Source organism: Callithrix jacchus, chromosome 7 (assembly GCF_049354715.1).
Source record: "Callithrix jacchus isolate 240 chromosome 7, calJac240_pri, whole genome shotgun sequence".
In the NCBI taxonomy this organism is placed as follows: domain Eukaryota; kingdom Metazoa; phylum Chordata; class Mammalia; order Primates; family Cebidae; genus Callithrix; species Callithrix jacchus.
The window spans coordinates 67,669,285-67,685,601 of record NC_133508.1 but is presented as its reverse complement, the minus strand read 5'-3'; the positions used below and the strand labels follow the sequence as shown (position 1 = coordinate 67,685,601).

The window sequence follows — 16,317 nt, the reverse complement described above, 5'->3', positions numbered from 1 at the left end:
TCAGAGGGTAAGTTAGATGCTCAAGTAATCTAGGTACTTCTAATATATTGATTATAGAAATGCTGAACTAGAGAGAGCCTCCTGGCACTTTCCTCCCCTAAACAAAGAATGACTACAAATCGCCCTCTGAGGGCTGGGAAAGAAGGGCTGAATGTGTGAAGATGTTTCAGAGAATAATGTGTGAGGTGGATAAGATTAAGTGCCTTGTAAGCATTGGACATTTTTTCTTAATCATTACAAACTTGTAAAGACACTGATACTAGCTTAGTGTAACAGATGAGGAAATTGAAGTATGTGACCATTCTCATTAGTGAAGGGATGTGGAGTGTGACAAGTAGGGCTCCCCAAAGGGTAATGGTTAGGACAGGCACTTTATTTTATTTTTGTGACAGGGTCTCACTTGGTGGCCCAGGCTGGAGTGTAGAGGTGCAATCTTGGCTCATTGCAGCCTCCATCTCCAGGACTTAAGCAGTCCTTTGGCTTTGGCCTCCCAAGTAGCTGCGACTATAGACACAAGCCAAAAGATTTGTAAAGTTATGCTTTTGATTTTTCATTGTCCAAAAGGTGGTCATATAGTTCCAGGGTTATCTGTTTGGTTAAAAATCTTTTTTTTTTTTTCTTTTTTTTGAGATGCAGTTTTGCTCTTGTTGCCCAGGCTGGAGTTCAGTGGCGTGATCTTGGCTCACCGCAACCTCTGCCTCCCGGGTTCAAGCTATTCTGCCTCAGCCTCCCGAGTAGCTGGGATTATAGGCATGTACCACTATGCCCGGCTAATTTTGTATTTTTAGTAGAGATGGGGTTTCTCCATGTTTGTCAGGCTGGTCTCTGGTCTTGAACTCCCAACCTCAGGTAATGCAGCCTGCTTTACCTTCCCAGAGTGCTGGGATTACAGGCGTGAGCCACCATGTCTGGCCTTTTTTTTAAAAGAACAAGACAGAATCCTATTCTTGCCCAGGCTGGAGTGCAGTGGTGTGATCATGGCTCACTGCAGATTCAAATTGCTAGGCTCAAGTGATCCTCCTACCTCAGCCTCCAGAGTAGTTGGGGGCCACTATACTTGTCCAATATTTTTATTTCTGAGATGGGTTGCTGTGTTGCCCAGGCCAGAGCCAAGTGTCTGTTCACAGGCACAGTTATAGTACACTGTGGCCTGGAACTCTTGGGCTCAAGCAGTCTTCCTACCTGAGCTTCCTGAGTAGCTGGAACTGCACATGCATGCCACTGCATCCAGCTATCTGTTTTGATTTTATAATGTCCTATGTGGTAAAATACCAGCTCAGTGTGGTAAATTATGGTTCTGGTTAGGTCAGAATCCATGTTTGAAAAAGAATGCAGGTGTTGAGAATCACAAAAGAAAGTTCTGGGATCTGGAAATGAGAAGAAACTGAGAAGTGCAGATTGTGTGTATGGATGATAGCCTTGGATGGGATGAAGAACAGAATATAGAGTTAGGTCAGGCACTAAAGTTGTCAGCTCACTTTACCTCTTTAGTGAAGGGAGTGGGAGATACCTTTGTTGGGAGGGGGCAGCAGCTGAGAAAGCCAGGGTTGGGATGAGGAAGTTACACATTTTTGGCAAGTGGCCCAAAGAGAAAAGTAGGACATAGTTTTGTGAAACCAGAGAAGATAGGTAAGGTCAATCAGTTGAAAGGGGGTGTTGGCGGGGGCAGGGGAATATTTTGCAAAAGCGAAAAAGGAATTAGTAGATAGTACTCGAAATTAGGGCCTGGTGCAGTGGCTTACTCCTATAATCCCAGCACCTTGGGAGGCTGAGGTGGATGGGTCATGTGAGGTCAGGAGTTTGAGACCAGTGTGACCAACATGGTGAACTAGTACAGATGTGACCAACATCTGTACTAAAAATACAAAAAAATTAGCAGGGAGTGGTGGCATGTGCCTGTAGTCCCAGCTGCTGGGGAGGCTGAGGCAGGAGAATCGCTTGAACCCTGGAGGCGAAGGTTGCAGTGAGCCGAGATCACGCCACTTCACTCCAGCCTGGGTGACAGAGTAAGAGTTTCAAAAAAAAAACAAAACATTAACTTGCCACTCAGATTTCTAGAGAAAAGGAAAGTGTAGAAGGAACTTGAAGGCTTATTCTACCTTGATGGGAGCATTTACTCTGATTGTAATCGACAGCTAGCTTTTCTCCTTTATCATGAAAAAGACTTCTCACTTACCTAAAACATTTTTTATAAATATTTCTTACAGTGCCTTCATTCTTTGATTTCTCTTGATTCTTGAGCATGTTTTTCTGAGTATTTTGTTTCCCAGGAAGAATTTTGGGAAAGTCTGGAGAGTCTGCCTGGTACCAGTAACTATGAAATACAGCTCCCAGTATAAATAAATAAGTTCCCAAATAGTTAAAAACTTTTGTGTGAGAATGTCTTGGTTTATCCCATGTAGTCAATGTTGATGAATGGTTTAAAATGGAGTTTCTGGACTAGCAAAACTCTTAGAAATTGAGCCCTTCTTCTCAACAATATACTGTAGGAGGTAGGGCTGCAGGTATACAGGGATGGGGAAAGAGTGTGGTTCTTGTGTAAATGAGGCAGAGGGAGATACCCTGAAAGAGGGAGGTGAGGAGGGCGAATATAGAGAGGAAAAGAGTGGAATAGAGAGGAAAAGAGCAGGAGAGGGCCAGGGGAGGCAGGGAAAAAGTCCACATGCCCAAGAGTGTAAATAAATAGTGAAAGAGAATGGTGGCAAGTGGATAGTGTAGAAAGGAATGGAAAATGCTGCAAGGGCAGGATTTGAGCAAGTTTAGAAGGTAGGGGAAGAGATAGTGAAAAGCCAAGGGTACGACCAAGAGAGCACATTCATCAAAGCCCACAGCAGAAAACTGAAGGCAGTTTTATCTAATAAAATAATAGAATACTGGAGGTGGAGACTTCCTTTGGCTGTTAGCAGGCAGCTTGGTGGTACAGAAAAGACCTTGAACTTTAAATTGGAAGACTTGGATTAAGATCCTGGCAGTGCCATTTAAGTGTTCTGAGCCTTGGTTTCCTGCTGTGCTCTTCCCTACTTAACAGTGGCTGGAGAAGGCATTTCTTGGAGGTCAGTTTCCTAATCTCTAAAATGGGAATAATTACTGTGAGATTGTTGTGATAAATATGCATAGCGCATACTTTCTGCCTTTTCTTACTCCTCCTACTTAGTTTCCTTGGGATATATAAATAGAATTTTCAGTATTTCTGGTTGAAACTGTATTTGTAGATTTTTGGATTTCCAAGAAATGCCTAGCCCTACTTAAAATGTATAATTAGATTCCACAGGAATGGCTAGATACAGAGCTTTGCACATTTGATTTACATGCTTTGTCAGTGTTAATGCTGGCTATTTATTATACTTATCTAAATAATATAAACACCATGTAAGATGATCATAGCTCCTATTTCAGGGCCTTTTTGAAACTTACACCACAATATTATAAGCCTTGTCTGTCTCTTTGTGCGCATATAACTGAATTTTACTCTTACTTTGAGTTTTATACATTTCCATTTTTAGCAAGCGTTCCCAATCTCTTATATTTTAATTATACAGTGTCTCATTTGTAGTGTAGTATTGGCTGTGGTTACGTAATGCAACTATATTTCTGTGTAGTGTTAGTTCTGACAATTAAGATTCTTAGGCGATATATAGGCAGCTAGGTAGCATGTTAATGAAATTCTCTTTTTTTTTTTCGGAGACGATCTCACTATGTCTCCCAGGCTGGAGTGTAGTGGTGTGATTACAGCTCACTGAAGCCTCAACTGCTCGGGTGCAGGCTATCTTCCCACTGCAGCCTCCGGAGTAGCTGGGACCACAGGCGTGCATCACCATGCCCAACTATTTTATTTTATTTTTGTCTGTAGAGATGGGGTACTCTATTACATGGCCCAGGCTGGTCTTGAACTCTAGGGCTTTAGTGATCTTACCTCAAGTCAAACGCTTTTTTTTTTTTTTTTTTTGAGACAGAGTCTGGCACTGTCCCTCAGGCTGTAGTACAGTGGCATGATCTCGGCTCACCGTAGTCTCCACCTCCTGGGTTCAAACTATTCTCCTGCCTCAGCTTCCCTAGTAGCTGGGACTACAGGCATGCGCCACCATGCCCAGCTAATTTTTTTGTATTTTTAGTAGAGACAGGGTTTCACCATGTTGGTTAGGAGGGTCGTGATCTCCTGACTTCCTGATCTGCCCACCTCTGGCCTTCCAAAGTGCTGGGATTACAGGCATGAGCTACCGTGCCCGGCCCTACTTCAAGTAAAATTCTTTTTTTTAAAATTTAAAATAAATTTAAATAATTTTTTTTTTGGTAAAGAGATGAGGTTTCTCCATGTTGGCCAGGCTGGTCTCAAACTCCTGAACTCAGGTGATCCGCCCACCTTGGCCTCCCAAAGTGCTGGGATTACAGGCGTGAACCACCATGCCCAGCTGTAAAATTCTTAAACCGATTATCAGCTGTATTCTGGCTCATGTTCTCCATACTCTTGTCTCATTGCTTGGCCCTAGCTTGATCCTCATTACATTTATCCAGTAGTAGAAATTGTAAACCGGCTTTGGGAGGTAGTGGAGATCAGAGGGAGGAGTTGGAGAGACTCCTACAGGCAGTAAACATTGTTTTCCATGTAGGCAGAAAAGTGAAGCCTACGTCTTTTTTTTTTTAAAGAGAGAATCTCATTCTTGCCCAGTCTGGAGTGCAGTGGCATGATCTCAGCTCACTGCAACCTCCACCTCCCGGGTTCAAGCTATTCTCCTGCCTCAACCTTCTGAGTAGCTGGGGTTGCAGGCACCTACCACCACGCGTGGTTAATTTTTGTATTTTTAGTAGATACAGGGTTTTACCATATTGGCCAGGCTAGTCTCAACTTCTGACCCCAAGTGATACGCCACCTCAGCCTCTCGAAGTGATGGGATTACAGGCTTGAGCCACTAGGCCTGGCCTTTTTTTTTTTTTTAAAAGGGTCTCTCTCTGTTACCTAGATTGGAGTTCAGTAGTACCATCATAGCTCACTGCAGCCTCTGGCTCCTGGGCTTATGTGATCCTCCTATTTCAGCCTCCTGAGTATCTGGGATTACAAGTGTGTGCCACCACAGCCCAACAATATTTTTTTTTTTTTGAGATGGAGTCTTGCTCTGTCGCCAGTCTGGAGCACAGTGGTGCAGTCTTGGCTCACTGCAACCTCCGCCTCCCGGGTTCAACCGATTCTTCCACCTCAGCCTCCTGAGTAGCTGGGACTACAGGCGCATGCCAAACACTTGGCTAATTTTTGTATTTTTAGGAGAGACAGGGTTTCACCATGTTGGCCAGGGTGGTCTCGATCTCTTGACCTCATGATCCACCCGCCTTGGCTTCCCAAAGTGCTGGGATTACAGGCGTGAGCCACAGCGCCCGGCCATCCTAACTAATCTTTATATTTTTTTGTAGAGAGGTGAATTTTGCCATTTTCCCTAGACTGGGAGCCTATGTGTTTTAAACAAAGGAATGTACTCTCGAATCCCTTGCCCAGATGCTTAGTGGCTTTAGCCTCAGGCAGCAGAGATTGCTTGCTGGTCATACATAATAGAGAAGACCAGTAAAGTAGTTGAATTATGACTGTTTAGAATAATCTGTTTCACACATGATATCATCCTTGATGTTATTACCTTGTAAGAATGGCTTTGGAGATAGATAAGTAAATTGAAGCCTAAGGAGATTGTTATGCTGTAGGTAGGGTTACATTTAACAATGTGGTAAAGTTTGGAGGGATTCTTGTGACATAATGCTATTTTCTCCCCCTGGTTATGAGATTTGGGGAGCCCCCAGGGATCTCCAAATATGGGCAAATATTGGTATATGTCATTATAAGGTTTTCACCCCCCTTCCCTGAGGTTTACCAAGGAAATGGTAAATTGGATCAAATGCACTCCTTAATTTAACTATTCACAGTTGGGGGGAGCTGTGATCTTTTGACTCATTAGGTCACATAGTCATCTTGAAAACATCATTGCTCTTCAGCATGTTGGTCTTATTAAATTAAAATGTATGAAAAATAGCTGACATAATTCTCTCATGATCCAGTTTGCTTTTTCAATTTTTTGGATTGTGTGTTTTTCATGTTTTGAAAATAAAAGGGAATAGGAGGGGAGAAAGTAAGGATCATTGCTGAACCCTGATGGTTAAAAGTAAGTGAATGTTTAATCTCTCAGTCACTTGATCATTGCTGTTGTCTTGCCAATGTCTGAAAGTAAACATAGAAGAAATTTTCAGTTGTGTGTAACGTGTATGTAAAATTCAAGATGCTGACTTGAGGGTTTTCTCTTCTGTATTCTAAACAATAGGTGCGTTCCATGGATGAACTGAATCATGATTTTCAAGCACTTGCTCTGGAGGGAAGAGCGATGGGAGAGGTAAGTGAACCCTTGTGTCAGAAAAGTGGGTCTGTTTTTAAGGGAAGGTTGGAGTTGTCTTTCATTAATGTGTCCAAATCCTCCAGAAATATGTGCTTGCTTTTCCTTGTTGCCATTCACATGATAGTAATGGATGCTGGAGAATTTTGCCGAAACTGTGTCATAAGAAGAATGTTAACTTAACCTAATGTCTTAAAAGCAATACAAAAGTAGCCAAAATGTGAGCACAGATTATTGGATATTAACATCAGCTATAAATTGAGGCATTAAAAGTTTAAAAAGTATTTTAATTTTATATGTGTTAAATGTCCTTACCTTTGCCTCATTTTCCAGTAACTAGCTTTTTCCCCCCGCCCTGCTAATGGCAAAGGGAGTCTTAGATTGGCTGCGAATCGGAAAATGTCAGTAACTTATTTTTAGAGTAGTGCCTTTTTTGAGGAAGTTGTTTAGAGTTCCATTGTGAAAGGGAAGTTGTTAGGTTTTTGGTGGAGGAATTACAGAAGGTAGAGCCTTGAGCCAGTCATCCCTTACAGGAAATTCAGAAATTAGAATTTTGCTTTGATTGTAATGTTTAAAATTTGCAGAAACAAAATTTACTTTTATCCATTACATCAATAGGGAGGGTTGCCATAAGTCTAAGAAGGAAGGGAAGTATAGACATCTAACGAGTAGCCAACTGCTGGTTATTCTGGTTGTGAAAATAAGCGTGTATTGATGACAGAGGTAGAATATACAGTTTGAATTAACTGCTTAAAATAACACAGGCTCACAAGTGAAATTTGTTGTGGTCTTGTTCTGGAAAGTAACGTTAGGTTTTCTCTTTTCATTTTTTGTGTATCTTAGTATCTGACAGTTCCTATATCAATTTTAATGTTTTACAAGAGGGAGAATTACTTTATTCTAGGGTCCTCATTTATACTATTCATTAGATACATTTGTTCTTTGATTTAGCAAAAGTTTGATCCTCAGGCACTGTGCTAGGTTCTGAAGTCAAAATTAGGATCATTAGTCTTCTGAGTTTGAAGCAAATTTTCCTTGATTGCCTTTGTGGTTTGGCAGTGAATAGTTAAAAATTGTTGATATTTTGATTGATTGATTGATTCATTGAGATGGAATTTCTTTCTTGTTGCCCAGGCTGCAGTGCAGTGGCGTGATCTTGGCTCACTGCAACCTCTGCCTCCCAGATTCAAGTGATTCTCCTGCCTTAGCCTCCCAAGTAGCTGGGATTACAGGCATGCATCTCTGCGCCCAGCTAATTTTGTATTTTTAGTAGAGACAGGGTTTCTCCATGTCAGGAGTTCAGCCTGGTGTCGAACTCTGGAGTTCAGGTGATCCATTTACCTTGGCCTCCCAAAGTGCTGGGATTACAGGCATAAGCCACCGTGTCCAGCCAGTTGTTGATGTTTTAACCGAGATTCTTGCTTTCTTTGTTTTAAGATTTTGTTTCCAACTTTCTGAGTCTTATGACCACGGAGTGCAGTGTGCTGTCATCTTGAGTTCATGCATTTTTGGTCTTTTTTTTCCCCTAGAGCTTTAGGAGATGATTGGGAGATGTCCTTGTTTCCTGGATCTGCCTAATGTCACTGGCACAATGCAAATCAATAAATACTGTATGGTTTAGAAAGTCTAAAAGACTTTGTCACTTAATTTTTGGAGCAAATTTGAACAGAAAGTTAACATATATGTTGGATATTAAGTATAGAAAGAGAAACTATGTTTACTGTCTTTCTTAGTCCTATAATTCTAACCTGGTATACTCCAATTCCAGGTTGCTTTTCTTCTTTTTTGAATTTTTTATAAAAATAGAGACAGAGTCTTGCTATGTTGTCCAGACTGGTCTTGGGCTCAAGTGATCCCTCTGCATTGGCCTCCCAAAGTGCTGAGATTACAGGCGTGAGCCACCGCGCCTGGCCTGTTTTTCTTTTTAAAAAATCAGGCCGGGTGCGGTGGCTCACGCCTGTAATTCCAGCACTTTGGGAGGCCGAGGCGGATGGATCACGAGGTCAAGAGATCGAGACCCTCCTGGCCAACATGGTGAAACCTTGTCTCTACTAAAAATACAAAAATTAGCCAGGTGTTTGGCACGCACCTGTAGTCCCAGCTACTCAGGAGGCTGAGGTGGAAGAATCGGTTGAACCTGGGAGGTGGAGGTTGCAGTGAGCTGAGACTGTGCCCCTGCACTCCAGCCTGGCAACAGAGCAAGACTCCGTATCAAAAAAAAAAAATTAGTGATGCATAATAAGAATAATGCCCTATTACTGTTTTGTGAGCAACAGTTTATAATTGCTGAGTGCTTAGTTTTAATTGAATAACAAACAATTTCAGTAGAAGGTAAATTTTATTTAAATGACAAGTTGACAGTGCTAAATCCTTTTTTATCATTTTTTCTTCCAGAAATGCCCTTTTTTGGGTATATGTATATAACTCCTCGGGCGTGGATATAGGCATATGTTAATAACAAAACAGCATATTCCAGTAGTAATGCTGTGTCATTCTTCCTTTCTCCACTATTCACAAGTAGCAGTAACAACTACTATTTATCAACTGTAGGTAGATGCTAAGGGGTTTTTCTGCATTATTGCATTAATGAATCTATGAGGACAGTTGTATTATCCAGATAAGGAAAAAGGCCAAGAGAGACAAAATAATTTGCCCAGGGTAACACATCTATTAAGTGATCGAATTCTTAGCTGACTTCCTCTCACTGCAAAGCAGCAAAGCATGTGCTGTTAATTAGAGTAAATGAAGCCAATATTTGTAAATTAATTGAGAGGTAAAACATTTACTAAGTGTGGAGTGAGCTTTCTGTATTCAAGTTCTTTCTTTAGCTGAGCAAACAATGAATATACATGTAAACAGAAAGTAAATTTTTTTTTATGTCTGGTTGGAGTTCAGAGAAGGAAGGATCATTATCTATAGGACACATTAGATTTTAATGGAGGAGGAGGTATATTCCTTAGGAATCATCTTCTAGTTTAGGCTTTGGATAGGTACAGATTAAGAAGATAACTTTTTGCAGCAATGGGAGAACAGCACAAACGAAAAAATGAAAATAAGCTTTTTTTTTTAAAACAGATGGAGTCTTGCTCTGTACCCCAGGCTGGAGTGCAATGGTGCAATCTTGGCCCACTGCAATCTGCCTCCTGGGTTTGAGCAGTTCTTCTGCCTCAGCCTCCTGAGCTGGGACTACACCTAGCTAGTTTTTTTTTTTTGTATTTTAGTAGAGAAGGGGGTTTCACCCATGTTTCCCAGGCTGGTCTTGCACTCCTGAGCTCAGGCAATCGCACCCACCTCAGCTTCCTAAAGCAGTAGGATTACAGGCATGCGCCACCATGCCTGACCAAAAATACACTTCTATAATAATAAAGCACACCTTCTAATTAACTTCATTAAATGTTCTTCCTTTTTAGCAATAAAACATATGAGAGGCAATGTGTATAAATACAGTATTTACTGGCCAGGTGCAGTGCCTCGTGCCTGTAATCTTAGCCCTTTGGGAAGCTGAGGTGAATGGATCATCTGAGGTCAGGAGTTTGAGACAAGCCTGGCCAACATAATGAAACCCCATCTTTACTAAAAATACAAAAATTAGCCGGGCGTGATGGTGTGTGCCTGTAGTCCCAGCTACTTGGGAGGCTGAGGCAGGAGAATCACTTGAACCCAGGAGGCGGAGGTTGCATTGAGCTGAGGTTGTGCCATTGCACTCCAGCCTGGGCGACAGAGTGAGAGAGACTGTGCCTCAAAAAAAAAAAAAAGCAAAAGGCAAACCAGTATTTACCCATATAAACACTAAAAGTAAATTGCATGACTTTTAAGCCAGGCATAGTATCTTTTTGTTGCAGTTATTTGTTTTTTTGTATATATGGGCACCTAGGCACATGTGCATCTGTGTGAGTCATTAGGATAAACAATACTTATGTACAAGAATGTATGAGTCTTTATGATTTATATAGAATTGGTTCCATTCAAAGTAATTGATTTTTAGTAAAGTTAGTGCTGCTTGGCTCTTACTAAATTTTTTTCTTTAAAGCTACTGTTGGCCTCTTGGTGTCACTTTGAAAGGTTTAGAGTGTTTCTTAGAAGAAATCTTGCTAAGAAGTGACTACTTAAAATATCACTCTTCAAGCTGTTCTTAGCTGAAGGACTCATAGTACAAGTGCTTCATGTGCCTCCTGTTCTACAAAGCTAATATAAAAAGAAGATCAGGGCCACGAATTATTTAAAAATGTTTTGTCTAGTTTCCTTGTTACCCCTTTTCATTTGGCTTAAAGCCCTGAAAAGTTTCAAGGCACATACTTTAGCAGCTTTTATTTACATATGAAGAGATCAGTCTGTTAATCGAGGATTCTAGAAAAGGATGTTTGTAATACAGAAGAAAGCTCACTGACCTTGGGCTTCTGGGCTCAATTTTTGCATTGGTTTGGTTTATGATCTTGCATGACCTGTTTGCTCCACCTGTAGGATGGCAGCATTGTTGCTGTTCATGACTTAGAAAAGGATAGATTTTTCAAAAGGAGAGAAGTTGTAATTGGAAAGTACTTTGAGAATTTGATAGAAAGGTACTTTGTTCACATGATTGGCTTTTTAACTTGTAAAACTCGGCAACCTTTTTCTTAAGATTCTTTAATGTTTTATGTGTAGTAAACTAGTAAACTTGACAACTTCCAAGTTAAAATAGTAGTGAATACTAACTTATTTCTGCAATAAATAGAATGTATTTAGATATGTGACTCTTCATCTTTGTCTTAGAAAACTGAAGCATAGAAAAATGTACCCTTGATTATAGGTAAGTTTATAAATCTGACAAAGAAAATCTAGAAAGTGCTCCTGAATATGGAGTGATAATGCATCCTACCTTGTTCACATGAATTAGGATAACTTGATAGTTTAAATTGTAGCTTTACATTCTCATTAGAATGTTATATCGTACTTGATCCATACATAGGTGTGGGGTAGCAGAATGGCTTGTAGTGGGAGGAATTTGATAGTGAGCTGTTAATCCAAAGAAAGGCAAAATTTGGTGGGATGGAGGTAGCATTGGGCCAGAACCCTGACATCACAACTTCTTAGAGCCTAGGTTCAAACATTCATCTTCTTTGAACTTAACTTTTTTCTACCCATAAAACAAAGATGTTGGACTAGATAGTTTCCCAGGATCTTTTCAGGTCTAAGATTCTGGGAGCTTGCCCTTGTTTCTCTCTTTAAAAGATAGAAAAGAATTGTTCTGGCTTTTTAAGGATATGCTAGAGAATGTCTCAAAGGTACCCTTTTAGACTGACTTTCCCACTGTGATTTAGAGATTTTGTAACTTTTCATTGAGTTCTTTAAAGTGACTTATTCACTGTCTGCAGCTGCCTAAGACATAAAGTGTCCATCAGAGTTCTTGGGATGATAATACTGGAGTCAGGACAAGTATTGTCCTAATATGGAGAACTGAATCTGTTAAATTTTTTTCCTTATCTTTCCATATGGCAAACAGTGTCTCATAGAATTGAAGGCTTTTTAACAGCTAAAAGTACGTCTAGAATCCACAGCTCTAGGAGGGCTACCTTCACACTGGCAGCTCCTTACAATTACAGTCCCATAAAAACAGCTCAGTTGACTCCAAAATGGATTGAGTTTTGAGAAGATGTCTGCCAGCAAAATCATGTAGATTTTCTTACCAAAGGGCTGAAAAATTAATAATGCCCTGAGGCAATATAAAAATATCTGACCAAGCAGTGTAATTAATTCTCCTTTCCACTCAAAATATTGCTATTTTTTTTGAGACAGGAGTCTCACTGTCCCCCAGGCTGGAGTGCAGTGGAGTGATCTCAGCTCACTGCAACCTCAACCTCTTGGGTTCAAGCGATTTTCCTGCTTCAGCCTCTCAAGTAGCTGGGACTACAAGCATGTGCCACCATGCCCAGCTAATTTTTGTATTTTTTTTTTTAGTAGAGATGGGGTTTCACTATGTTGGCTAGGCTGGTCTTGAACTCCTGACCTCCAGTGATCCACCTGCTTTGGCCTCCCAAAGTCCTGGGATTACAGTCGTGAGCCATTGCGGCCAGCTAAAATGTAACTTTTGAGTACAAATAGGAATAGTAAAAACACCCTACTTCCCTTAACTTTTGTTTTTTGGGGATTTTTTTGACATCTTGCTCTTAAAAGGAAATGCTTATTTTTAGAGAAAACAGCTAGCCAGGCCAAGTGGCCTGGAGGAACAAGATCTTGGTAAATGGCTTATATTAGGTTAATGACTGTTAGAGGTGAAGTGACCTTTTTATCAGTATTGTTTGAGGAATTTTCTGGGACCCAAAATAATAATTTTGGGATTGGGATTGGGATTGGGCACTTTGAGGAATGAGATAGAAGGTGTTTTCTAACCCTGGAAATGCGGTCACCTCTGACATTTGGAACATCGTTCCCAGGTCTGTCCTGTCACTTTGAGACCAGTGTGCAAATCCCACTCATTCTTCTGTCTTCTAACCTGCACTGGGAAGACCAGGAACCTTCTATTGTATGTAGATGTTAAGCTGTCTTGGAATATTTGAATGCAGCAAAACATACTCTTGCAGCAGAAGATCCACATGCTGCTTACTCTGTCTTCATTAAATTTCTTCCTTTTCACTAATCTCCTTTGGCTAAAATGTACTCTTTTATTTATCTTAGTATGCTTTATTGGAGGGAAGACTAAAGTATAATAAGCAGTAACACTTTTCAATATAGTCTATATTGTATCATTATCCATATGAATATCCCAATAGGTTTTTGAAAGGTATTACTCTTATTTTTTTAAGATGAGGAAAATGAGCCCTAAGTTAAGTGACTCTGGTTAAGGTCTTAAGTGTCAAATGTGGATTATCTTCAAATTCTTTTTTTTTAGGCTCAAAAATAATAACAGCTACAAAATATTGAGTGTATACAATTTTCCCAGAACTGTGGTAATCACCTCATTTATGTTACAGTTTTCACAGTGGTCCTGCAATGTTATGATGCCCTTTTTTAAGATGAGGTGAACAAGGATGAGAGATGTTAATGTGATCATTATGCCTCTGTTTGAACCCAGATCTCTTATTACTCAAATCCTGAGTTTTTCTAGTTTGTTTCTGCATTTTCAGAGTTGACTCATTCAAAATTTAGCTTCAGATACCAGCTCCTCTGTTAAAGCTTTTTTGCTCCCTCCCATTAGAAGCTGTGAGGGGGAATGCAAGTAGCAAGTGATTTGTAGTATTCTTTTTTTTTTTTTGAGACGCAGTTTCACTAGTTACCCAGGCTGGAGTGCAATGGTGCGATCTCGGCTCACCACAACCTCCGCCTCCTGGGTCTAGGCAATTCTCCCGCCTCAGCCTCCTGAGTGGCTGGGATTACAGGCACACGCCACTGTGCACAGCTAATTTTTTTTTGTATTTTTAGTAGAGACGGGGTTTCACCATGTTGACCAGGATGGTCCCAATCTCTTGACCTCGAGATGCACCCGCCTTGGACTCCCAAAGTGCTGGGATTACAGGCATGAGCCACCACGCCCGGCCAATTTGTAGTATTCTTACAAAGATGATACAAGTGATGAACTGGGGTTTATTAGAGCCCCACATGATACCCAGATGACCTGGGGTTTATCCTTTGCATACTGGGCTCTCAAGTACTGTTACAATCATGGCCCAGTTTGTTTTATACATAATGATTTGTGTATATACATTGATATTTTCTTTTTCCTTGTACAGAAGTTTGTTAAAGGTGGCGTTTCAGCTAATTATGTGCTTTGTAAACAGTAGTTGCTAAATATATTGTATTGAAAGAATCATATGTCAGTAAATATTTTTTTAAGCATGGGTTCCTCTTTATTTTTCCATTTACATCAGAAGTTGGTATCCTTAGCTATCTCCCAAGGAAGCTCAGTTCAGTTCAGTTCAGTAAATATCGGTTGTATTTTCTGTTCACATGACTTTTCTACCCTCAGGGATGTGGGGGTAGAGGGAGAGAATAAGGAACAGACAAAACTGAAAGATATATTCAGGCTCTCAGCAATTATGTACATTCAGAAGCTATTCATAGGTACCTTTGCAGAGATAAAGTATAGAAGACAAACAGTAAATCAGCAATGCTGTTGTCATCCAAGTTGAGTCTGATATATAAAGGCATTTTAAAATAAAGGATCTTTTGTTTAATAGAGTTGTAGCCAGATCCATAGTACTTTCTCTGGGCCATCTGGTGGAGCATGGAAACATATACTCATTATATATACAGTAACCAGGCATAATGATGTTTAGAAAAATAGAATTACTTTTGTTACATTGCTTTCTCAAGCTGGTATTAAACTATGCTATGTGTAATTCCTTCTTGGTTACTGTAAGTAGCATTGCTAATAAGGAGCCAGAACATCTATGCAAATCCATTGTATTTTGATTAGTGTTTGATGTGGTTTTCATTGTAGTGAAGCATGTAGCAAAAGTTTATTTTCTGTGTTGTATTCCCAATATACATAGTAGGCATATCTATGAAGTATTTATTTCCTGTAATGAAGGAAAAGGGGAATTTGCCCATATTGAGATCCTTGTCTTGTTAGATCAGAAATTTAAAATACCTTGAGGCTGACTGAGTATGGGTTCATTAGAGTATTTGGCCCTATCTTGAGGCAAAGTATTCTTTGTTATCTCAGTTGGGCTGTTTGCTTCCTGCTTTTGGGGTTGTGAGGGGGTCATGAAGCAATCTAGATGTTTTTATAATTTTATTTGTAAACTTTACGGGTATCCTGAGGGGTCTAGGGCTTATCTTTTGCATACTGGACTCTCAAGTACTGTAATATGTAATTATTAAAGTGAAGACCTATTATAAAATGAATGTGGTTATGCTATAGATCAAACTGTTTAGTCGAAATAAATTGTTATACCAAAAAGACACTTGCACTTGCATGTTTTTTGCAGCACTATTCATGATAGCAAAGACATGGAATCAACTTTGGTGCCCATCAACAGTGAATTGGATAGGGAACGTGTGGTACAGCTATATCCATAAAAAAAATGAAATTATGACCTTTGCAGCAACATGGATGCAGCTGGAGCCCATTATCCTAAGTGAATTTATCGCTGGAACAGAAATCCAAATACCACATGTTCTCACTTGTAAGTGGGAACTAAACATTGGGTACACATAGACATGAAGAAGAGAACAATAGATACTGGGGACGCTGAAAGGGGGAAGGGAAGGGCGGAGGCAAGGGTTGAAAAATTACTTATTGGGTAGTTGTGGATAACTAGGTGACAGGGTCAGTTGAAGCCGAAACCTCAGCATCACATAATATATTACAGCCATGTAACAAACTTACACATTTGCTCTCTGAATATCGATAAAAAAGTATAGTTTATGCATATATAAAAACACATGACCTTATTTATAGGTAACCTATAGATAATATTACATCCTTTCTGTACTTTTCCTGTCTCATGTGGAAAAGCCTGATTCACTCTGGGAATTTTATCATTTTATCAGCATACTTTACTGTAAGTCTGTCAGATTTTATGAAGATAGTAGAGAAGTTTCTTGGCTCTGTTCCATGAACAAAATGGGGATGTATAAAGAAACCTTTACTTTCAGATTCAGAAGGCATGTGCATGGGAGCCTCTTCAGGTTAATTTATGACAAAATAACATGGAGTTTGAGGTGCTAACAGTATTTCTGAATATTCTTTAATGGACTTGCTTTATGAAAGTATGAATGATGTCTTTTTATGTGCTTGGTTTCTAGGATGAAGTAGTTGACAGGGTTGTGTTCTCGGTGTGTGCAGAAAACAGGAAACCCCTGTGCATTTTGAAGTTTAATGGTAGTCATCAACTGAAGAGCCCAGAGTTTGCAATTCTGCCTCATCTAATTTGTGGTCGTCCTAAAATTTGTTTGTTTATTTCTGTTTTTGAGACAGAGTCTTGCTGTGTTGCCCAGGCTGGAGTGCAGTGGTACTATCTCTGCTCACTGTAAC

The 16,317-nt window shown here is 40.0% G+C and overlaps 1 protein-coding gene across 50 annotated transcripts in view; it reads left to right on the top strand.

The window, feature by feature from the left end:
- Positions 1 to 16,317, top strand: part of PUM1 (pumilio RNA binding family member 1) — a 138,529-nt gene that overhangs the window by 34,245 nt on the left and 87,967 nt on the right. For all 50 annotated transcript variants that reach the window (XM_078331014.1, XM_078331012.1, XM_078331020.1 and 47 more), the window contains exon 3: positions 6,297 to 6,365. In XM_078331014.1, coding sequence (XP_078187140.1) covers positions 6,297 to 6,365 — 69 coding nt within the window. The remainder of the gene's footprint in view (positions 1 to 6,296; positions 6,366 to 16,317) is intronic.